This window comes from Nothobranchius furzeri, chromosome 4, assembly GCF_043380555.1.
Source record: "Nothobranchius furzeri strain GRZ-AD chromosome 4, NfurGRZ-RIMD1, whole genome shotgun sequence".
Lineage (NCBI taxonomy): Eukaryota > Metazoa > Chordata > Actinopteri > Cyprinodontiformes > Nothobranchiidae > Nothobranchius > Nothobranchius furzeri.
The window spans coordinates 49460529-49483474 of NC_091744.1; the positions used below are offsets into that span (position 1 = coordinate 49460529).

The following is a 22946-nucleotide window of genomic DNA, read 5'->3' on the forward strand; positions in this document are numbered from 1 at the left end:
TTCAAGTCAGTATGTACATTTATTACGTTTGTGTAACAAAGAACGTGGTAACAAAATGCATACAAATCATTTAAAAAACAAACTAATAACAAATAAGAACAAACACTAATAACAAGTAACTAATTTAACTTACCTTATGAAAACATGAAACATAAAAAATGCCACATTTCAGTCCTTGGGGGTTTTGTTTTTTTGTTTATTAATGTCCATAATTTTTTCTGTAAGGTATCGCCCTGCTTTTACCCATCTTGCTTGCAGCTCGGGCTCCTCCAACTTTTTGTTGATGAGCCACTCTTTGAAGCAGGCTGAAATGAAATACAAATAGACAAGAACCTAAGTATTAAGTCTTGAAAAAATCATTCACATAAGCATGAACAGGGTTTCCTACAAGCAATATATTATCAACAATGTTTGCTTCATTGTTACTTGAGTATTGGGTATCAGTCAAAAGTTTGAAAACAAAAAATATAGATTTTTTTTCATTTTCTTCTATAGTATGAATTAAAATTGAAAATATCAAACAATGAATGAAAACATATGGAAATGTGTAGCAAACAAAATATAGCAAATGTCAATTAATCTACAATGTAGAAAAGAGGTCCAAAGAAAAGAAACACCACAAAGAAAAACTACTCCATAAAAGGATGTGTCCTTTATCCGGTACTGTATATGTTTGTAAAAGCCATGTGTTGCACTACAACACATGGCTTGACGCGCTCCGCTATCCGTGTGCTGCGGTGTTTCACCTCACCGACGCAGCATTGAAACGCCTACTACACTTTGCGGTCAGGAGATCCCTTTGATCTGCTCAAAAGTAACTGATGAGGTGAAAAAGTAAGAAGCCAAGTAGTAGTTTTTCTGGAGAGTTTAGAGGAGATGCAGGAAGATGAGAGATGGGACAGAAAACAAAGCAACAAGAAAACAAAGTAAAGTGTTTGAAAGTAAAATATAGGTAGATTTATCTCCACTACACGTTGAATAAAACAATAAGTTATACACATGTAATATTTATACATTTGATACAATTCAGATCACCTTCAAATTCAGTCACACAGCCAGGGCTGTTTCAATGCATTTTGGGGGCCAAGGTAAAACGGCATCAAACAAATTGTTATCGAGGTTAAATCCTCAATATATCGTGATGTTGATTTTAGGCCATATAGCCCAGCCCTAGTGTGATTTCTTTTTGGGAAATGGAAATATGACCACCCTAGTTCAAATTCAATTTTATCTATTATTGACATTAAAGCATTTGTCTATTGATATATTTAATTATTTGTGCACTTTTACTCCTTCATACTTGTCAACACTCAAGAACATTTTGCAAATCCAACTAAAAATACCATACCTCTCAATGTTTCCAGCTTCTTTGGGGTTAAAGGCTGCCTGGTGCTCTTAGTTGTAGGACACGCCTTCCCTGTAAGGCTTTTCTGGCCTAGGGTCTTTGTTCCCCAGATTGCCACTGCAAGCTCCTTCACAAACAAAGAATCCTTTGATTGGTTTTTAATCCTTGACCAGGCCTCTCTCCGGATGTAGACTCCTCCTCCCAGGTGAATCTGACAAAAATAAAAATAAAAATAAACACCCACACAAGTCTAAAACAAATACACTGAAAAGTTAGTTGGCTTGTGAACAAATGATGGAGAGGTGTTCTTCATAGTTCTACATATGAAAACACATTTTGCTATTTGAGTATGGGGTGCCATTTGTAATGTTACACAGTCAAAAATTAACAGCAATATTTTTAATTATTTATCTCATAATCAGAGCAAAAAAGTAGGTTTCATTTTTTAAACACTTATTTTCACCTTGTCATTCAAGTATTTATAAATGTTAAGTTTCCTAGCTAAATATTTAGTTAACAAGTTAAATATATATTTTAAAAACAAAATATTTATTGTGAAAATTAAACATTTAGTTTGGAACAAAATATTTAGCTTCCTAATTTAATATCCATTTTTCAAATCAAATATTTTGTTTTTAAACATTTTTTTACAGGCTAAATGTCTAGTTTTTAAAGAGCAAGTCACCCCCAAATCACTTTTTTTTTGCTGATAAACTATATAAAGGAGTGTCTAATCATGCTACAGACACGTGCAGTCAATAATTTGGCAGTTCAGTGCATCGTGGTTAAAATTCAAATATTCTGCCTAAAACTGTCAGTGTTGCGCCGTCGTCAGGGAAAAATTCTGCACTGTATTTGAATTTAAATCTGCCAAAAACATGACTGTTAGGTTGATCGGTCTGTCCAAATTGTCCTTAGGTGTGAGTGTGTGTGTGCATGATTGATTGTCCTGTGTGTCTGTGTTGCCCTGCAATGGACTAGCTCTCTGTCCAGGGTGAACCCCGCCTGATTGCCCGTTGGCTGCTGGAGTTAGGCACCAGCCCCCCCCCCCCCCCCCCCCCCCCCCCGCATTGACAAAGCGGGTTCAGAAAATGGATAGACGGATGGATGGACAAGTTTGTGAACTGGAAACGCAGGATTTGATAGTAAACAGGTAAAAATATCACACTCTGGGGCTTTATTTAACTTGCTAACTAAATATTTAGCTAGGAAACTTAACATTTATAAATACATGAATGACAAGGTGAAAATAAGTGCTTAAAAATGAAACCTAGTTTTTTTCTCTGATTACAAGATAAATGATTAAAAATTTTGCTGATAATTTTTTACTGTGTAACATTACAAATGGCACCCCATATATGAGTTGTGTTGCTACACTTGTGGTGTGTATTTGAATACTGTATGCAGGGGAAGTACAGTACCTCCTCTCCTTCTGGACACCTAGGTGTCTCCACTCCATCTTCACTGCCAGACTCTGCAACTATGAAAAGAATGTTAAAATATTCAGCATTTGTGTCTTGCTTAAACCAAGCAAGAAGCCACATGGTGTAAGTGGAGAATGGATAATTTTTTTCCAAAACTGTCTCACTTTAAATCAAAATCAACACAAGTACAAACACAAAAGGCCATTTTTAAATGAGGGTTATTATGAGTAAGGGAGAAGAAAAATCCAAAACTTCCATGGCCCAGTGTGACAAAGTGATTGCCCCGAAACCCAATTACCTCGATTGGGCTGCCCTTAGCAGCTTCAATTCAATTCAATTCAAGTTGATTTATATAGCGCCAAATTACGACAAGTCATCCCATTTGTTGCTGAATGTCTTGGAATCTCTGCATGATGTTGAGGATATTTTGATCTACTTCACTGTTTCAGGAAAGTCTGACAGGATTGATTTCTTTACTGAGAACAGGTGTGGTAGGAATCAGGCCTCTGTGCGGCAGGACAAACAGAAGTCGGGTGTGATGAGCCGCTGTTAAGTTATGTTTCAGCTAAAGCTGGGTATTGGTTCATTTCAAGAATAAATTTGATTTTGATTCTCAAGAGTTAGAATCGACAAAATTCGATTCAACCCAATCTGTTCCAATTCAACATGGGTCACTGCTTTTGAAAACTTTTCTGTGAGCTGTTACCTTAATTATATTGCTGAAATGAAATGATGCAACACTGAGTAACAATTCACCTGAAAAAATTGTGTTAACCCTTTCAGACCTTACTTTTCATTAGTTTTAAAGAAAAGGCAAACAATGTTAAACCAAACGATTCTTGGACTTTTTAATTGATACGATTTGTTTCTTAGAAGAATTGATTCAGAATCAATTTTTCAAAATGTTTCAACACAGCACTAGTTTCAGCTGAGGGCGCAATCATTTACTCACCCAGGGCTGTGTAGATTTTCAGTTCTCCCTTGATAAAAACCTTGATTTAAAACTTCCATTTTGTGTTTGTGTTGTCTTTGAGTAAAATTTACATTTGTGTGATGACATGAAACATTTAAGATTGACAAACATGTAAAACCAAACATGAGACCACTTTGACTAAATTAAGGGGGCTTTTGAAAATGTAAAATTAGTTCACAATTCTGATTTCACTTATATCAAGTTGGTACTGCAAGTGTAGAAATCTATTTTAACAATGTAAATTTAAAAAAAAAATTGTATTCTAAATGTTGATAAATTTTGGTTGCACTTACTGTATAAAGTCTTTGAGTTTTGGGTGGCAGGATCTTTAACAGTTAGAGAGAAAATAAGCATATCATGAACACAGGAAATAATGGAAAACACAACAACAAAGAATATGTTTCCCAAACCTTATTAGGTTAGTGATACCTAAGCTCACAGCTGAAGTACTGCAACTAATGGTCACTTCCAAAGTGTTTTTGATGTTTGCTACCTTCAGCTACTTGATAAATGTATATATTTTGTCCTTATATCCTTGTTAAAATGTTTGTTTCTGAGCGTCAGGCAACTGTAAAAGTTAAGTGAGCTACAATATATATTGCTTTTCTATCTTTTTCCCTATTCACAAACAAATGGGTGCATAACTGTCTAAGTTCAGTGTTTTGCCCAAAAACATTTCAACAAGATAAGAGGGGTTTGGGACTGCCAGCCCAGAGGGAAACATTTCCTTATATGGGATAATTTACATTAAGCCCAGAAGTATACATTAAAAAATACCCACAACACATTTCAGTTTTAGGTACAACTGCATTAGTAAAGAGACTTAGGGGAAATGATCTGTCCTCACCACTGCTCTTGGAGGAGGTTGACTTCAGCGCCTTCATTAGATGCTGTTGCAGCTCTATGTTCAGCTCTCGGAGAGTTTTATTTTCAGACTCCATTGTTGAAAGACTCTTTTCTTGCTCCTGCATTCTTAAACAGAAGAAAATATGTAATGACTATATTATTAGGAAATGATAAAAAAATTGTTAATTATTATCTGTGAAATTATCTAGCTGCCTATAGTGCAGATGGGTAGTGCTGCACATGTGCACAGCATTCAGAAAGGCCAAATCTGGACAGCATGTGGTAGTTGTGTGACAAAAACAAGTAGCAAAATATTATATTACCAAATATATAAATTTAAAAGTATAAACACACCTTTGAAATATAAAGATTCAATAATAAGGCTCAATAATTAAAAACATATTTTTGATCAAAGTACCCAGCCTATTTCAACAGGACCAAATAATGCTATTGCTATTCACAATATTCTACACACCCATCTACTTTTGGCAAGGACAATAACAAGACTGAATCCAACTAGAGCTTAAAGGTAGATTTACAGTATATTGTTAGGACACATTAACAATAATACAAAATTATTTTTCAAGGCTATTCAAAACTTACCTTTTTTCCATTTCCTGCTGCTGTAGACACATGCAACTATACTTTTTCTGATAAAAGCGTTGTTTTTTTATTGCCTCCTCATAAAGTTTCTGTGGGACAACACCACCATCATTATCGTCATCCTCAGTATCATCTTCAAAGAGGGAATCGCTGAGGATATCTTCTCTGATTTTTTTGGTACTGGTAGGGCAGAGTGGAGAGTTCCTCTTTCTGTTTTTTCTTTCCTGCAGAATGGCCAGTAGGTTAACATCTTTTGCTTCCTCTGCGGCCTTTTTCTGAGTTGTCTGTAAACATTACAAAAGCACAACTTAAAATTACAGTATGACTTTCATAAGATTTAAAGTTAGCAAACTCACATACTAACAAACTAAGCAATGCTACACAAAGCAAGCGCAATATTACTGGAAATAATTTTTAACCTAATGTCATGGCCTGATGTTGGCTTTATTCACTCCAGTAACAATACACTTTTGGACACAGATCTGCTCAGAAAGGACTGAGTTTGCATATTCTTGTAAATGACATTTGTAGCTTACACTGACAAAACAACTTTCTCTTGCTGATTCCTTATTAATGCGTTTTTTGTTGTGATGTTTTTTTTTCATTGAAATAGACCATGTCTTCCCAAAATAGCTGATAAGTGACTTCTTTGTCTAGACCCACATTACATGTATTCGTTTTGTGTTGTTAATATCGAATTTGCTCAGACGACTTCTTCTCTTTCTTAATATTAGTGCCATAACTTTTTTTTTGTCATTTTGTGTTTATTTTCTAACCTTATTCTCCATTTAAGAGCATGCACTGAGCTACTTTAAAAAACACATTAACTATAACATTTTTTAACTTGTGAACATTAAAATTCTAATTAGACCAAAAAAGACCAATGATTAATTTTACATTGACTTCTTAAAATTTCGGTAAATTTGCCTGAAATATTTTGATTGGTGTGAAATAAATATGTAAGAATGGGTTTATTCTTTATTGTCTATGCAGCAGAAAAGGATCAAACAGTGGAAATAAGTGAAAATGGTGATCTACTAATATCGTCTTTGTAACACAAATGCAATTTATGGTTACAGAAGGACTTAACTATACCTGGACGTGTGTTAATTCCCAAAGCTGAGGGTCTTTCTCGATTAGTAAATACAAGCTCAGCCCTTGAGATCTCTAACGATATTTGTGAAATTTTTTGAAAAGATCTGATTACATTTTTAAAGCATAATTTCTCTCCCTAAGTGTTATACAGTATTTGCAATAACCAGGATATTTATTTAGATGTGACATTGTTTTTACAGAACTGGATTGATTATAATATTCTTCTCATTAAACAACTTTTTAACAACGATGGTCTAACTTTTACATATGTAGAATTCCTTTCTGGGTTTAAAACTTGACTTGACTCCTTGATTGTTATGTTATGGATTCTATTCCTTTAAGCCTAAAACTAATTATTTCAAACTAGGCTGATTTACAAATTTATATATATAAGAAACTCAGACCCCGTTTTGAGTAGTAGCTGTAAAACACAAAAATAAAATAAAAATAATTCAAAGAGATACTATGAGCCAGACAGCTGAAACTTGCTGCATGGAGATGGAATCTGCATGGAACAAACTTATTTAATGAAATATGTTGGAGAAAAACTTGGTTATTTGGGAGTTTTCTTATATGAAATATATCTATCCACACAATTTGGGTGTCAGTAAGTAATATAATGACCTTTTCAGTAGAAAATTAGAATTGGGTGTTTAATTTAAACTGAGTATGTTCCATTTTAATTTAAACTGAGTATGTTCCATTGACAGATATGCATATGTACATTATTTTTATTTGTTGTCTATATAATATAGATCATGATTGATTGAAAGGTTAAGGAAGATGGTTAACAATTTAATATAAAGATTTTAGTTTATAATTCTAAAAAAATTCGGATTACACTGGATTTATAAATAAAATGTAATCGCTGATGCACACTCCGGAGCAGTAGGGGCGGTAAAAAGTAAAGGTAAAGATAAAAACTGCAACTCCCAGTTGGCTGCCAACCGCCGTAAAACCCCTCAAGAAAGGAGAAGAAGAAAAAACAGAAGATCGGAAGCAGCTGCGCATTTGTGTGTTGGAAAGTTGTGAAGATTTGTCTTTTCATTTTTGTTTTACCAACGTTGGGCCCATTTATTCATCATTGGTGAGTATTGAGTGGTTAATGAACATTGCCTAATGTTTGCCAACATGCTAGTAGAATATACTTTTTTTGTCCTGGCTTCCTCCGCCTCAGAAGGTAGCGGTGAAGTGCTGGGATCCATGACTTTTTTAACACGGACCCTCTTCCCCGTTGACAGCTCCTCTTCGATGTCCTCTTTGGTGTCTGGAATATAAACAGCACTTCATGTAAGTATTTGACTGCATCGGCTATACTGTACATAATTTTATGTAGTTATTTCATTATTCGCTCTGTTCTTAAGGAACGCTAACTTAGCAACGCTACACTATCGTAACTAGCTAAAAGCTAATAGCACACTAGCTAGCTCGACTAGAGCGGTAGACAGAGATTTCAGCCAGTCAAGTTAACTACACATCCTAGGTCGACCTTATTAATAAGTAAAACTGTTTGTGAGATCGTGACTTACCCTTCAGCATTAATATTTGAGCTTTGAAAAAACTGTCTTGCCAGCGAACCCAGTAAATTTTGCTGGTATCCTTCTGGCTGTCAAAATCTTTGATAAAGGTTGTTGGAACGATTTCTTTACAGCCGTCGTCTATATACCTAACATAAGCAAACATTTTTTAAGGCAAACAAAATTAGTTTCCTAAATTCGAATTAGTTAAATATAACTGTTGTCTAAAAAGAAATAAGGTCTAAAATATTTTAGTTTTTAAATCGTGACGCCGCAACTTAATTTGCTCTTGATCTTGGTCCTAATGCTAATGTTGAGATACGCCCCTCCAGCTAGCTTTGACTTCAACGGCGGGAAGCGCGTGAGCACTGAGCAGAGGATGCTGTAGTTCCCAGTTCCCCCTCTCAATTCATAGTGGGGATTTGATTACAACCAATTATTTTTTATTTTAAGGGAGAATAAGTGACCCTTGACTCATTAAATGTTAATAGCTAATTGCAGACACTATATCTGAAATATTTCTTAAATGTAAACATTGACATTTTTTGAAACTACAATCCATCTAGAAAAAAAAAGTGATTTATTATTACTTATTATCCACCAGAGGTGGGTAGGGACTTGTTACATTCACTCCGCCAATTTCCTTTAGTAACTTTATGGGGGAAAAATACTTTTTACGGGTAGTTTTACTTTATCATTTCTACTCGAATAAAATGTTGCATATTCATTTAATTCAATTTTATAATTAAATAATTTTAATAAAATAAATTAATGAAATAAAATAAACTAATAAAATTAAATAATTAGTAAATTTTTATTTAATTTAAATTTAATGATTTCATTTAATTGAGTACTTTAAAATTAATTTTAAGATTTAAATAATTTATTCAAAGTGTTTAGTAGTTCACAATTACTCTTATTTGACTAACATTTCTGAATACTGTAACCAACGAGTAACTTCAGTGAATACAAAAAAACATTAACTAAAAATGCAGAAAACAAACATCTACAGTTCTTGTTAAAGGGAGATGTTTGCACAGAATTTTGTTCTTCTAATGTAATTTTCTAGCTATTGTTTCCACCACATGATGACCATTCATGATGAAAGACTCGCCTGATATGAGTACAATTTATTTTAAAATAAACCATGTATAGCTGCCATTATTGTAGTTATAAACTCTCTCAGATTGGTGATTTGCTCAAAGGTGATAATGACTTGACCTGGACTGGAAGATTATTTTAGGGACTTGGACTCACACTTGCCCAGTAGGGTCCAGTGACTTGACTTGGATTAATCCTATGAGACTTGGACTTGCACACTAACCCCGGCTTTCCACTGGAGCCGTCAGCAGCACGTTACTGCAGCAGCACGTCATAGCTGCTGATAGGAACCGTGTGGTCAACAGAACCGTTTCCACTGGAGCCGTCAGCAGCGCGAGTCGGCCACGTCTCAGGAGCAGCATGTCGCGGCCTTTACGCGCCGGTTCTATTTTCTACGCGCGATGCCTCTGAAACGGGTCAAGTTCGACATTTTTGGGGAAGGAAAGACAGGAAATCGGATGCGGAAATGGAGAGAAGCTCCCGAGATTTTCAGAATAAAGAACGTACTGCCTTCCGGTTGCTTTACTTTAAAGAAAAAGTTACTAACTGTGCGGCCCCGTGAGAAGTTATCACCTAGCTAGCGGTCTCCTTTGTTTTTCAGGTCCGTATTGGCGATTATAAAACGGACAGAACATAAAACACAAACCATGTTGTAGTTTTCTCCTGCTTGTTGTTGTGTTTACTGACGAAGTCACTCGTGTGACTTCGTGCCCTGTCGGTGACAGCTGCTCCCCTGCTGCTTTGCGTCTCGTGGGAAGGGCCAAGCAGCAGCTTACGCGAGCAAAACGTGCTGCTGCAGTAACGTGCTGCTGACGGCTCCTGTGGAAACCCGGGGTAAGGCAAGGGTCGGCAACCCGCGGCTCTGGAGCCGCATGCGGCTCTTTCATCCATCTGATGTGGCTCTCTGCTTGTAAACTAACTAATGAATAGTTAAAGATTGTCTGCGTAAACCTGAACAGGTCAACTGTTTGTGCATAATCCAATAAGTCTATAGGCGCTTTCTGAGCTGAAGAGGATATGAGATTCTGGACTGTTCTTCAGACAGGCTCATTGATGTGTTGGAGACAGGAACAAGTGCTATTCAGCCAAAGATTCATAATCAGGGGACATTTTTTAAGTCTCTGAGAGACCGTGTTTAGAAAACACTGAATCTTCCTGCATGGTTCTGGTTATGCGATGCGCTCCAAGCCCCCAATCTACACATCTTCATCTTGCTGTCCACCATACGCATGCGCTGACAGCGAGCTGCGCTGAGCTCAGTGTTCATCTCAGATGTTCTGATGGGAATCTTTTCCTGATTGATGTAGCTACCTCTACGATGTGCATAACGATTAAAATATCAGCGCATCTGCAGGTTTGAGATTTCTCCATCAAAATAAACAGTCAAACACGGGAAAAATCCGGTCAGTGCGAATCCTGTCATTTAACTGTTTTACCTTCTTGTGAAAATTGTTGCAAACAGAAACATTAAACCGGATGAACACCAGAGCCATGCACACTGTGCCGTTACCTCCGTCAGTGTAAATGAGGGCAAAAACTACCTGATTGGATCCTTTTCAACAATGATTAATGCAAAGTTTAGTTCAGTACAATGTTTAATTACAACAGTCCAACGAGACAGAGCAGTTATGTGTGACGCCTCAAGAAGCGTCACCTGCTCAGCTATTAAAACCACTAGAAGGGTGAAAAATATCAAAATATTGTAGCGCAGATGGGCTACATTTTTTTTGGATCAATTTGAAACAAACTGTTTTAATAATCTTCTGTTGAAAGATAACTTTGAGGTACATGAGCGACTGGTATTGGTTGCTGTCACCTGTTGTGATCTGTTAAAGCAGCTCTCTGCTGTCTGAGTGTAGGCCCCGCCCACAACGCCACAGCTGCTGTGGCTCCCAGTGTTTTCTTTACCGTGGGAAACGGGTAATAATGGCTCTTTGATGGGAACAGGTTGCCGACCCCTGCACTAAGGACTTGAGTGTGACTTGGACTTTTGAAATGGTGACTTGACTAATACTTTCAAATAATGGTATTTCTTAAGTGAGCTGAATTTCACCAGTGTAACTGTTTAAATTTACCATGGTTTTATTCACGAATCATGTCTGTTACTGATATCGATGTTCATTTTTGTTTTAGAATGCCAAAGCGCAAGTACAAATTGTACCTGGAACCAAACAGTACCATCAAGTTACCCTCTGCAAGATGGAACAGAGAGACTTTGGATGTAAGTTAGCTCATGAAAGATGTATCAGAGTTCTTGCAGGGTCTTAAATGGTCTTAAAAAAAGTCTAAAATACATAACTTTAAATTCAAGGACTTAAGTCTGAACAACGCCCACCCAGTTTTTTGTTCTATGTCTTAGGACTGCACAATTAATCGTTAAAGGTTGTGATTTCAATTCATGCTTGCAAGCAAACTCATTCTGAAATGACAATTAAAATGAAAAAGGGAAAAAAAAAAACCACAATCATTGTACCGCATTTTAAACCTGGACATAATCTGCATGAAAAAAAGTGCTCCCTCTTTTTCCCTCAACAACTGATAATGGCGGAGCCTTATACCATGTGATGCAGAAGCGAGCTGGCAGGATAAAACAACAGTAGCCTTTATTTATTGTTTTTATTTTCAGTGTCAGCTGTTACAAAGCTGATTTGCAGTTAATACGTGCAATAACTATTTAAATTGGGGAAAAAATTGTGAGAGAATCATGATCTAAATATGAGCAAAAAATAATTGGGATTATTTTATCCAGAATCGTGCAGCCCTACTATGTCTTAGGTTTAAACAGGTCAGTTCTTTTGATTGACTGGATAACAAAACATCTGCCATCAGATGCTTCTGAGATGTTCCAACTCAAACAGACTTTGTTAATGTGTGACTTTGTGTTAATGTGTCATGCTGGTCTAACATTTTGTTCATAGCGGTCTTAAAAGGTCTTAATTGTAACTTTCTGAAACCTACAATAACCCTTTTGTAATGCAGTAATGAAATTTGACTTTTTTTTTTCTTTAACAGATCTATCACATTGCCTTTGCTGATGTTTGAAGATACTAAATAGGGAATATGGTTTTGTAAATATTTTCAGACTTCTCCCTTGAGCAGTGAAAGCTGTGACCAAGTGACTTCTGGTCCATATTCTGCAGATTTTGAGGTGAGGGTTACATGTATTCTTAAATTGATAGAAACATGATTTCACACTGTGCTGCCCTGCACAAAGTGTTGTGGTACTTTCTTACTTAGTAACATCTTTTCTACCTCCTCTGAAGACCACGTCTTCATCTGGTCATTTTGATTTCCCGGAATATCCAGATGACACAATCAACCTTGTAAGTTCTTTTACCAAACCTCATGTGCAAGTTTGTGATATTTACAAACTGAATGTACAAAGAAATGAACTAAAAAATCTTTTCAAATAATTTCTTTTGTCTCTAGACCTTGCCCTACACTGAATGTGGCAGAGAAGATGCTGCAGATGTTGAGGTGATTGACTAATATGTGAGGCAAGATAATATTATTACACATTTCTGTTTCTTACTGTGTTTGTGCCTTTTCTACATTCTCTTCAGACCATGTCTCCATGTGGCTGTCTGGAGTCTGATTCAGATGAGACATTCAACCTGGTAAGCTTTTAACCAAATCACACAACAATACCGGCAATTCTTATTTTTATACACAAGCAATGTTTTTCTATTATCTTTGCTGTTTATTATAAGTGTTAAACAGCAGTCCACTGAAGTGAGGCATTGTAGTGAGTTAATAAAAAAAATAAATTACAAGGTCTATTCAAGAAACATTAAATAAAACAGAAGGCTCGACATGAAGTTGGCAAAAACAGAATGAGCGAAAAACTGAACAGATCAGAGGATCCGGTAATTAACTGAAAAACTGTAATAACGGAAATTGGAGAGACAGCATGTGTATCTCATGATAATGATCAAGCAGCACAGGTGAGTGACATAAGTGACATTTCTGGGAAAGTAAAAACAAATAGATATCATGTAGAGAAAAAGTATTCTAAATGCTGGACTAAAAAGAGGGAGAACATCTGCAATGGTCCAAGAAATTACAGTATAAAGAGACCTAAACCAGGAAAAAAAAGATCTAACGTAACAGTGCCTTCAAAACCACAAACAGGACATTGGCAAAATGGAAAGGCGCTAAAAATCCACAAAAAGAGTGCAACAGATATAAGGGGTAACATACGGGCTAGTGAACACTAGAAAAGCTATATAGATCAAACTAAAATTAACCCATAAAACTAGGGATAAAGAAATTAATTAATACTGCAGAGTAAATTAGGGCTGATCAATAAAAGAGGAAACTAATATGGAAATCAGCATCAAAGACCAGAAAAAAAAAACGTCATTTCTGATGGAAATAACCTAAGAAAAACTAAATAAAAAGAATTCATTGAATCAAGGGGTGTGCCGATTAATTTAAAAATGATTAATCATGTTAAGCGTACCAAATTGTTTACAATTCAAAAACGTTTAAAATCTAGCATTTTAGTCGTGAAAAGAGCGTCTCTGTTGGGTTTCATGTTGGCAGCAGCGTCCAGTTTACCCGGACTTGCTGACTTTTTCGGCACCGTTGGAGCGGGGGTGCATAGACGTACTAAGACGGTCGTTCTGAGACATCGGACTGTATGTTTTTGGGTGTTATTTGGTATATGTGGTGCTTTGGGTGCGTCCCATCGGGGGGTGGTTTACAAGGACTCACATCATCTGTCAGCAGTAAAGAGTTACAGCTACATGTCACAAATGTCTCCCAGGAACTTTTAGTTATGATTAATGTAAAAGGATTTAAATTCCATCTAGGGTCATTCGTAATATTACCTGTTGTTGTATTTTGCCAAGCAAAAGTAATCTTATCATGTTAAGCTAACTTTGTGATGTAACTGCATCGACTAACAGAGGATTATGTTCATGTGGGTCATCAGCATGATGTTGTTGAAGTTATGAAAGCAAACATGGCTGGAATCAGTTTTACCTGTAATCTTATTTTTCTTCTCTAAGTGTGTGTGCTGCTGTAATGAGTGAATGTCCCCACTGTGGGATTAATAAATCTATTCTGTTCTATTCAATACATTTTTATCCGCCAGTAGGGAAAAATACATTTGAGGATTTTTTACCTTTCCGGGCTTCCGTACAAATAACCTGGTTACGGAGGAGGGGTTCGTCTCCCAAACCAAAAAACACAATCCCAAACTATGCAGGTGTTGATAAAATGCGAGTTCCAATGGCCTGTATTTGATTTGTCACAACTCCTTTGTTTGTTAGTATTCGGTAGCTCTCGCGGTTGAAACCACGCCTAGCATGCTGCATGCTAAAAGCTGTAGCATACCAAACAGGAAGAGAGAACGCCCGGTGTTAACAATGAGCAGCGGGGCAGGAAACGATATATCTTGCTCTCATAGGCTAGTTTGTTAGCCAATCTGAGGCTAGCAAATTCGAATAATGAGTATGAACGAGCAGCAGCCGAAGCTGCCTGATGGAACAAGCCGGAACCACCTGAATATTGACCCAGACCGATTGAATGGTCTGTTAATCAGTATTTCGTAACGTTTTTTAGATGTAAAATGTTTCATATTACTGGTTAATACTTAAGAAATAACCACAAAGTCCTGAAATTAGAATTCAATTCAATTCAGTTCAATTCAAGTTTATTTATATAGCGCCAAATCACGACAAGAGTCGTCTCAAGGCACTTCACATAATAAACATTCCAATTCAGGTCAGAATGAAATGGCCTCTTTAATAATAAATAAATAATGAATAAATCGGTTTCCTGATCTCTAAACAAGATTTGTCCAAACAACCGAAAAAATAATTTAGCACCAAGTAAAGAGGGGAATCGATCCGATACAGTCACCCGATCAGTTGCTTTTATCATTTGTTTTTGCTGGTAGATACATGCAATAATGTGTGTTTATTGTCACCCTACAGCCCACAACTTCTTCTGGTGGCTTATCTGTGCTGCAATCAAGTGACGTCAGCCAGGAGTTTGAGTGCGATTCCTCATCTGAAAGTGATCCTCAAGTTGATTCAAACATTGAAGACCTTCCAGAGGACGACCCATTTGGACAGATAGGATTTGACACTGACATGGATTCTGCACTAATTTCAGGGGGTACAACAACAAGGGCTGAAGCACTGCTCATGGTAATGAGTCATGCAGCAAGACATAACATAACAGGAACACAACTTGATGATTTGTTAAAGCTTATAAATGCACTGTTTGGCAAAGAGGTTTTACCGAGATCCAAATATTTGTTCAACAAAGTGTTTAAGAACTCTTCTGACATAGTGGAATTTCACTTCTACTGCAAAACCTGCAAATTATACATTGGCAAACAAGAAGACATAAAAGAAAAAAACATTGTTCAGTGTACAATTTGTAGTGCTCCCATTGAAATTAGCACATTGAACAGTGCAAGCTTTTTCATAAGCATACCAATTGCACCTCAAATTCAGACACTGATGGAAAACCCTCAAATTCAAAACAGCATGAACTACAGATACCAAAGGCAACAGAATGAACATGTTATCTCTGACATATATGATGGTGAAATGTATCAAAACCTGTCAAAACCAGGTGGCATTCTGTCAGATCCGGCCAATTTGTCATTTAATTTTAATTCTGATGGTTCACCTGTCTACAAGTCTTCCAAATTTTCAATATGGCCCATCCAGCTGCATTTAAATGAACTCCCTCCCAAATTGAGATTCCAGAATGTAATGCTTGCAGGTCTTTGGTTTGGTGCTCAAGAGCCAGTCATGCCAATTTTTCTAAAACTATTTGTTGATCAGGCAAAAACACTGGCATCCAAAGGTGTGTCCTGGAGAAAATGTGGAGCTCTGGTGAACAGCAAAATTGTTGGACTCTGTTGTTGTGTGGACTCAAAGGCAAGACCAGCTATGCAAAACACCACCCAGTTTAATGGGTATTTTGGTTGTGGCTTCTGTTTACACCCTGGGACTCTCGTTGAAAAACAGGTGAAGTATACTGTGACTGCCACAGAATACCCTGAGAGAGAGGCTAATAAAATGATTGCAGATATGGAGCAGGCCGTAGAACAACACAGAAGTGTCAGAGGGGTGAAAGGTCCATCACCACTGATAAACATGCCTTATTTTGACATTGTTTGGGGGTTTGTTCCAGACTATATGCATGCTGTCTTGCTTGGTGTCATTAGACAGCTGACAGAGCTTCTGTTGAGTGGCAGTGATCAACCCTACTATATCGGCAGTCCAAATACAATGAGGGTGCTAGAAAACAGGATCAAGGAAATCAAGCCACCACACCTTATTACACGACTTCCCAGACCCATTGCAGAGTTCAAGTACTGGAAAGCCTCAGAGTGGCGAGCTTGGCTCCTGTTTTACAGTTTGCCAGTCCTGAATGGGGTGCTTCAGTCACGTTATGTGAAGCACCTATCCCTGCTGGTGTTTGCAGTATTTCTGCTTTTGAAGGAGAATGTCACATTCGAAGAGATCAACAAAGCAGATGAGATGCTGTTCGAGTTCGTGGCAAGGTTTCAACTGTTGTATGGAGAAGCATCTATGACATTCAATGTACACTTGCTAACGCACCTGTCCAAGTCTGTGAAACTGTGGGGGCCGCTCTGGGCACACTCAGCATTTGTATTTGAAAATGCAAATGGTGGTCTGTTGAAACTGTTTCACGGAACAAAATGTGTAGCTTTGCAGATTGTAAACAAATTCTTGTTGCATAGAACGGTTCCGCTTTTCAGTACAAGGTTTGCAGTTAGTGAGCAAGTAAAGAACTTCTGTTTGGAGCTCACAAATAACTCAAGAGTAAAGTCCTTCATTAGATATCAAGACACAACTGTTCTGGATAATGGCAGGGTTACTGAGACAACTGAGGAAGAGAAAAGTGCCTTCATTTCTGCAGAAAAAGTTCCACCAGATGAAATGGTGGTACACAAGAGAATGGTGCACAAAGGACTGGTTTATACCAGCAAAAGCTACAGCCTCAGTAAGAGAAGAAGGGATTGTTATGGAAAGTTGAGTGATGGTGTTTGTGGAGAGATTCGAAGCATTATATCTTTTCCCTCAGAGTGTGGTACAGAAATTGCTGTACTTTTCCAAAAGTTTCATACACAAGCATCATTCCCTTTACCACAAGGGTACAGATTTGAGTCACATATTAGACTTATAAGTAGGGGACCTACTGTGGATCTGATTCCAGTAGACAGGTTAGAGCAGAAATGTCTGGTCCTGAAAACTGGTGATGAGACTTACATTTGTGACTTTCCAAACCAACATGAAAGAGACTAGTCTTTGGTTGTCGTTCTGTAGGTAACATTTTTCTCTTGTGTTTCACAACTTCTCTTGATCAGTTCTGGCTGATTCAGATTTCTGCCCAGGAGAGTGGACTTTGTGTGCTGTGCCATGTGTCTGAACTTGCTTCTTTGTTTTCCTGATTTACAGTTCTGAGCATTCCTCACTGTACTGGAGAACACCAGGATTTTGTATTTGTGGAAGGTCCTTCTTCAGAGGGGACAGGGAAACAACACAATATGGGGTTTGATTTGTGCCATAAGTGGGGAGACCAACTTCCTTTTCCGCGCTTGCATAAAATGCACTCATTTGACCAGTTTCCTCAACATTGCGCATGCTGAAAGTCCACTCCAAGCATGCACCTTCTTCGAGAGAGGGCCAGCTCACGTGTGTGGCCAACCTGCTGTGGGTGTGCTAGACTTGGTTCTATCTGCACGATGCCTTTTGGAAAGCTGCAGCCTTGAAGTAGAATTTTGCTCCCACAAATCAAGCTGGCTTTTGACAGTTGGTGGTGAAGACAAAGAACTGTATTGACTTCCCTCTGATGGGTTCATTTTTAACATCATTGACACATGTACTAAAAATAACCACAACTGTTCTGAAAAATTGCAAACTCTAGTGGTCAAGTGGTCTTGTTCCAAAACCTTTCTTGATGGCTGTAGTATTTTTAGCATGCACAAGATGAAACTTTGATCAATTTCTTTTAAACATTAGAAATGCTCGGTGTCACTGAGAAAATAGTCTTTTTGTAAAGCACCCCAACTACAAAGAGCATTTCTTTGCCTGTGCACTTTTCTTTTTTAGTGTGCATGCTTTAATTCCATTTCTAGTTCTTTTTAAAACACAGGAAGTTTTTTCTTTACCTGCTAACATTTCGTTTGTGACTACAAACATCCTCAGAGCTGACACTGATGGTGGCGTCACTTCCTACTCCATTTATCCCCGGGCAGCAGAGGACGTTGTCGCCCTCTGCTGCCCGCTCTCCCCTCTCCGTTGATGTAGTCCCATGCACGATCCAATGTGTAGACTCCATTGTCTCTGTTCATGGTCCCACATCCACTTCTCCTTATCTCTATAGCTTCTTTGATCCATCTTTTGTATTTCTATTGTTCGCTGTTTATGATCCTTGTGTCCCAGTCCATTATGTGGTTTTCTCTTGTGCAGTGATCTGTTACGGCCGATTTCTTTATTGTGCTTTCTGCTTCTTGCTTCACTGCTCTTGTGTGTTTTCGACTTGTTTCTTTCTCGCACTCCTTTCTGTGTTCTATTGTTCGTGTGTTGAGTTGGCGACGAAGCACTATAAAGAAGTCAGCCGTAACAGATCACTGCACAAGAGAAAACCATATAATGGACTGGGACAACACAAGGATCATAAAAACCGAGCAACAGAAGTACAAAAGATGGATAAAAGAAGCTATCGAGATGAGGAGACGTGGATGTGGGACCATGAACAGGGACGATGGAGTTGGATCGCACATGGGACTGCATCATCGGAGAGGGGAGAGTGGGCAGCAGAGGGCGACAACATCCTCTGCTGCCCGCGGATACACAGAGAAGGAAGTGACACCACCATTGGCGTCAGCTCTGAGGATGTTTTTAGTCACAAACGAAACGTTAGCAGGTAAAGCAAAAACCTTTCCTGTGTTTTAAAAAGAACTAGAAATTGAATTAGAAACAGAACACAGCAAGAACACACCAAAGATCCATGCTTTAAGTGTTCACCTTTTTTAATCTGCTCAAATCTTTAAGTTTTGTTTTTACTTTATGTACACAGTGTTTATTGATGGATGGAAAAATATTACTATTTTATCGAAAAACTGCAATGTTAAAATGTGAACAAAAGTGATGTAATCTTGATTAGTTGCTAAAGCCACTTTAAATAGCAATAAAAATTCCCTTAAGATTTTAATGTTTATGATGTTTAACATTTGCTGAAACAATTACAATTTGTTTGTTTTATATAATAAATGTATATAAAGATAATATTGACTATTGTGTAATTATTCATAGATCCATTTTTTTTATCTTAGAATCTGTTTATTTTATTTATTTACTTATTTTTCCTAATATTAAATGTACTAAAATATGTATGCTCTTGTCTTCAGTGTGGCTTGTGTCTGATGGAGGAATGTTTTTATTAAAGTGCTTTCATAGATTCATCCAAAACATCAAAACTGAAAGTGATTGAAAACTATAGTTTTAGAATTGTAATCAGAGAGAGAATTAACCATATTAACAGTATCAAGCTAAGCACTTTAAAACACATTCCCCAAAGCAATCTAAACATTACTGGTCTCAATTTTTTGGGCACTACTGGCAGTTTTTCACACTGCAAGGAAGCAGGAAACCTTGGGAGAGAGGAGGGAGAAATGCGGCTAAAGATATGGGGCTGGAATTCAAACCCTGGATCAACTTTGGCCACCAGCAGACATTGCTGGTGGATAAACCAGCAATGACCAGCAAGGAAGCTGGTTTAGCTGGTTTATGCTGGTGGACCAGCATAAACCAGCTAAACCAGCACCAAACCAGCATGGACCAGCAAAAACCAGCAAAGACCAGCAAGGAAGCCATGCTGGTCTATGCTGGTTTTTCCAGCAGGGCTCTTTGAAACAATAGCAAGTCATTTTGCTTTTGTGAATTGTTTCCATGCCGACTAGGTTAGAATGAACCAAATCTTTGTTTTAAAACTTCCCCGCCACCTGCAAAAAAAAAAAGAAGTCATTTGCTTTGTCAGAAGTCGCTGGCCGTGTAAAATTGTTTAGAATGAGCTTTAAGAAAGCTCAACAGATCTTTGTTGAACCAACTTCCCGCCACTCTTTCAATTCAGCCCACCTGCAGAACAATACAGAGTCATTTGCTTTGTGAGTTGTCGACTAAAAGCTCACGCTGAGGTAAGGATCAACTTTTATTCTTATAGGCTTGAGTATGCAGGGTGGTTTACAACAGAACCATAAATGGTTTAGGATGGCAAACCATTGCTTTTCTGAAGTGAGAGAAATGTATTGTTGGTCTTTCTTCTGTTAGACCAAGCACGGGTACGGAGAAGATGGAGTTAAACACCTTTTAAGTTGACAGAACGAGGAGACAAATGATCAGAAGTCCAGTCACTGTTTTCACCGCTCATGAGGGGGAGAGCCTTTACAACATACAGCAGGTCCCGCGACCTGCTCCCGTCAGTTGCTTCGGACAGACTCTCGCCGTTCTACTGAAAACGGCTGATTTTTATTGGAGATTACAGGAATGTTACATACGCAGTTTGCCATGTACATACGTCAATGATCATGACAGGTGAAAATAACATCCTTGTTAGCGGACAGTTTAATACATCACTAGAACATACATCCTTGAGATTACCAGGAACATCCTGATACATTCATGACAGGAGAAGATACATTCACTGGTACCGAGAGGCACTGAGTGGAGATGGAATGTGCACACTCCCTTCTCTTGTGCAGGAGAAGATACACAGCTATTAATCTTTGTGTGAAGGCCTTGAGTATCTGAGCGAGTTTCCATAGCATAGAATAATAAAATGAGCTTATAAGGTAAATATATATATATATTGCCTTGTTAGGCAGGATCTAACATGTCACAAGAACTTGTAATTCTTAAGATAAGCAGAAACATCCTTGGTAACCTGGTACAAGAAGAGACTGCAATGTCTCACTCCCTTTTGGAGTTCCTGCAGCTGTTTTAAGAGCTTGTGCAGGAGAGAAACACAGAGAGACCTTTATATTATAACATGATCCCATAATGAAAAGAGTAGCATGTAAGAATGAATAATAAAAGAGCTTATATGAGAGTTACATATATTTTCAATCCCCCTTTTGAACTCTTTTAAGAGTTCACCAAAGATGTAGGAAATCAAAACAACAACACCAAATTTCATCAAAAAGAATCAAATAAGCAAAGTTTTAAAATACAAATACAAACAATCAATCAGATTACATTTTCTCATATTTCTAGCAGTAAACTAATACAAAAAACATGATCATATATTTAACTGAACATGTTACAACATGAATGGATCGCATGCTCACCGTATGAGGGCGAAAAACCCTAATTATCGTACGTCAAATAGGGAAAATTCCCCCATGTCCCCTCATTTTGAGGCGAACGCCTTTTGGCACAGAGTGGGCATGCCTAGGACATCAATGATCAAAAAATAAAAACAACACAATTAAAAAACTCATAGAAATAAACAGTTTAAGGGATTGTTACATAAATCACTCAATATTCTCACACTCTAACAACATCTTCTTCATCATGAGAGTCATCACTTTCATCAGAGGGTTCCCCTCCCAAATAGATGTTAGGATTGGCTAGTAACAAGGGCATCTGGATAATTGGGTCAGCAGGTGGAGGGTGTAAAATATTACCCTTGTAAAAGAAATGAGGGTGTTAAATAGAACCCTTGTAGAATGTTCATAGGGTGGTTACTTCTTCCCCCTGTTGAGGTCCCTTCACTGGCTCCAGGCAGCTGCAGGGGGTGATGATATCAAGATTCTCGTCCTGCAGGATGTGGTGGTAGCTTGGCACGCTACTGTAGTCAGCAACTTCTCTTCCAGGTTTTAGTCTGTGATCCTTTTTTTTTTTTTTTTAGTTAGGCAGATGTCAGCTGCTTCTCGTCCTGGTCCTTGGGTACTTTTTCTGGTCAGGCAGATGTCGGCTGCTTCTCTTCCAGGTTAGGATCCTCCCGTCCTGCCGGACAGCGTGTGACGTCCTCTCCGTGATCCTGTATGGCCCGGTCCACCTTGGTTCCGTCCACTTTCTTTTGGTGACCTTCAGCAGGACCCAGACGACGCCTGGCACCGAAGGCGAAGTATCTTCATTTGTGGTTTTGGTCCAATGAAGGCTTTCTCGGCTTGTGCAGTCCAATTGATCTTGGCAGATAGTTGGTAGGAAGATTCACACTCCGGCCGGACCAGAAGTTCCCCGAACCGATCGCCTAGGGATTAAAGGTTATGCACAAAAATGTCCTAGCTCTTACTGACCCTAGCCTCTGATACCTTCAACATCAGACACATACAGTTACGAACAGCAAGCGCAATTAAAGGTACAGTGACATCACGACATGGACACACACAGACACACAAACACATACACATGCACATACACACACAGAGAGAGGGAGAGAGTAAGAATGTGTGTGGGAGAAAGAAATGAGTGGGATCCACTTTGCCACCAGCATCTTCACCTGTGTCACAGAGAAAAAATTACAAAGAAATTAAAACACAAAGCAAACAACAATAATTCAATGAGTATAAATGATCAAACTAAAATATACAACCATGCATGGGTTTTATAACAGTTCCGGCAACACTGGAGAGGAAGCCTTGTACAATGAATTCTTAAGATGTCCTTCATCAATTAGAGGTTATAGCCAAATTGTTTCAGGATCCTGAATTTGAATTGGTCAATTTACTCAGAATAGTCCAATGGCTTTGTTGATGTTTCTCAAGGCTCGGCCACGCCCATATAGATAAATAAACAAACAAACAAAACAAACACAGTCAAACACACGGTCCATACACGTCTCTGTGCCCCCACACACCAAGCAAATGTCAGACTGAAGCGAAAGTGTGAAAACACTTAACCTAACGCTAAATCAGTGGAAAGAAAAAATAAGACCCAAAGCGTGTGATCAAATTAATCCAACAACACTTCCCATAACTGCCGTTCTAAACTCATCTTGCGGTGTGATCTCTCCAATTAGAAATTAGGACAACCACTTTTACTATC

At 38.0% G+C, this 22946-nt stretch overlaps 2 protein-coding genes across 4 annotated transcripts; one reads left to right on the plus strand and one right to left on the minus strand.

Annotated features, from left to right (window-relative positions):
• Nucleotides 1-4: 4 nt before the first annotated feature.
• Nucleotides 5-8581, minus strand: LOC129157099 (BEN domain-containing protein 5-like). The gene is made up of 8 exons (XM_054736264.2): nt 7816-8581; nt 7435-7553; nt 5192-5475; nt 4590-4714; nt 4036-4068; nt 2767-2825; nt 1349-1556; nt 5-305 (listed from the first exon to the last, which is right to left on the minus strand). Exons 1-8 carry the CDS (start codon nt 7967-7969, stop codon nt 169-171), a joined length of 1119 nt encoding a protein of 372 aa, XP_054592239.1. The 5' UTR covers nt 7970-8581; the 3' UTR covers nt 5-168.
• On the plus strand, nt 5475-17341 carry LOC129157097 (uncharacterized). 3 transcript variants are annotated; one of them, XM_054736257.2, is made up of 8 exons: nt 5475-7373; nt 7528-7576; nt 11038-11125; nt 11987-12052; nt 12168-12227; nt 12334-12381; nt 12468-12521; nt 14847-17341. In XM_054736257.2, exons 3-8 carry the CDS (start codon nt 11039-11041, stop codon nt 17199-17201), a joined length of 2670 nt encoding a protein of 889 aa, XP_054592232.1. In that variant the 5' UTR covers nt 5475-7373; nt 7528-7576; nt 11038; the 3' UTR covers nt 17202-17341. The 3 variants fall into 3 exon arrangements, with proteins under 3 accessions (XP_054592232.1, XP_054592231.1, XP_054592230.1); XM_054736256.2 differs by lacking the exon at nt 5475-7373 and having other exon boundaries at nt 7464-7576; XM_054736255.2 differs by lacking the exons at nt 5475-7373; nt 7528-7576 and having other exon boundaries at nt 10429-11125.
• The last annotated feature ends 5605 nt before the right edge of the window (nt 17342-22946 follow it).

Bases quoted from the DNA above. Each gene is read 5' to 3' on its own strand.
- LOC129157097 (XM_054736255.2), top strand. From the start codon at position 11,000: ATGTCTGTTACTGATATCGATGTTCATTTTTGTTTTAGAATGCCAAAG. The intron at 11,126-11,986 runs GTAAGTTAGCTC...AAATATTTTCAG, and splicing joins GGAACAGAGAGACTTTGGAT to ACTTCTCCCTTGAGCAGTGA. The intron at 12,053-12,167 runs GTGAGGGTTACA...CCTCCTCTGAAG, and splicing joins CATATTCTGCAGATTTTGAG to ACCACGTCTTCATCTGGTCA.
- LOC129157099 (XM_054736264.2), bottom strand. From the start codon at position 7,969: ATGTTTGCTTATGTTAGGTATATAGACGACGGCTGTAAAGAAATCGTT. The intron at 5,476-7,434 runs GTATATTCTACT...TAATGTTTACAG, and splicing joins AGGAAGCCAGGACAAAAAAA to ACAACTCAGAAAAAGGCCGC. The intron at 1,557-2,766 runs GTACTGTACTTC...TATTTTTGTCAG, and splicing joins GGTGTCCAGAAGGAGAGGAG to ATTCACCTGGGAGGAGGAGT.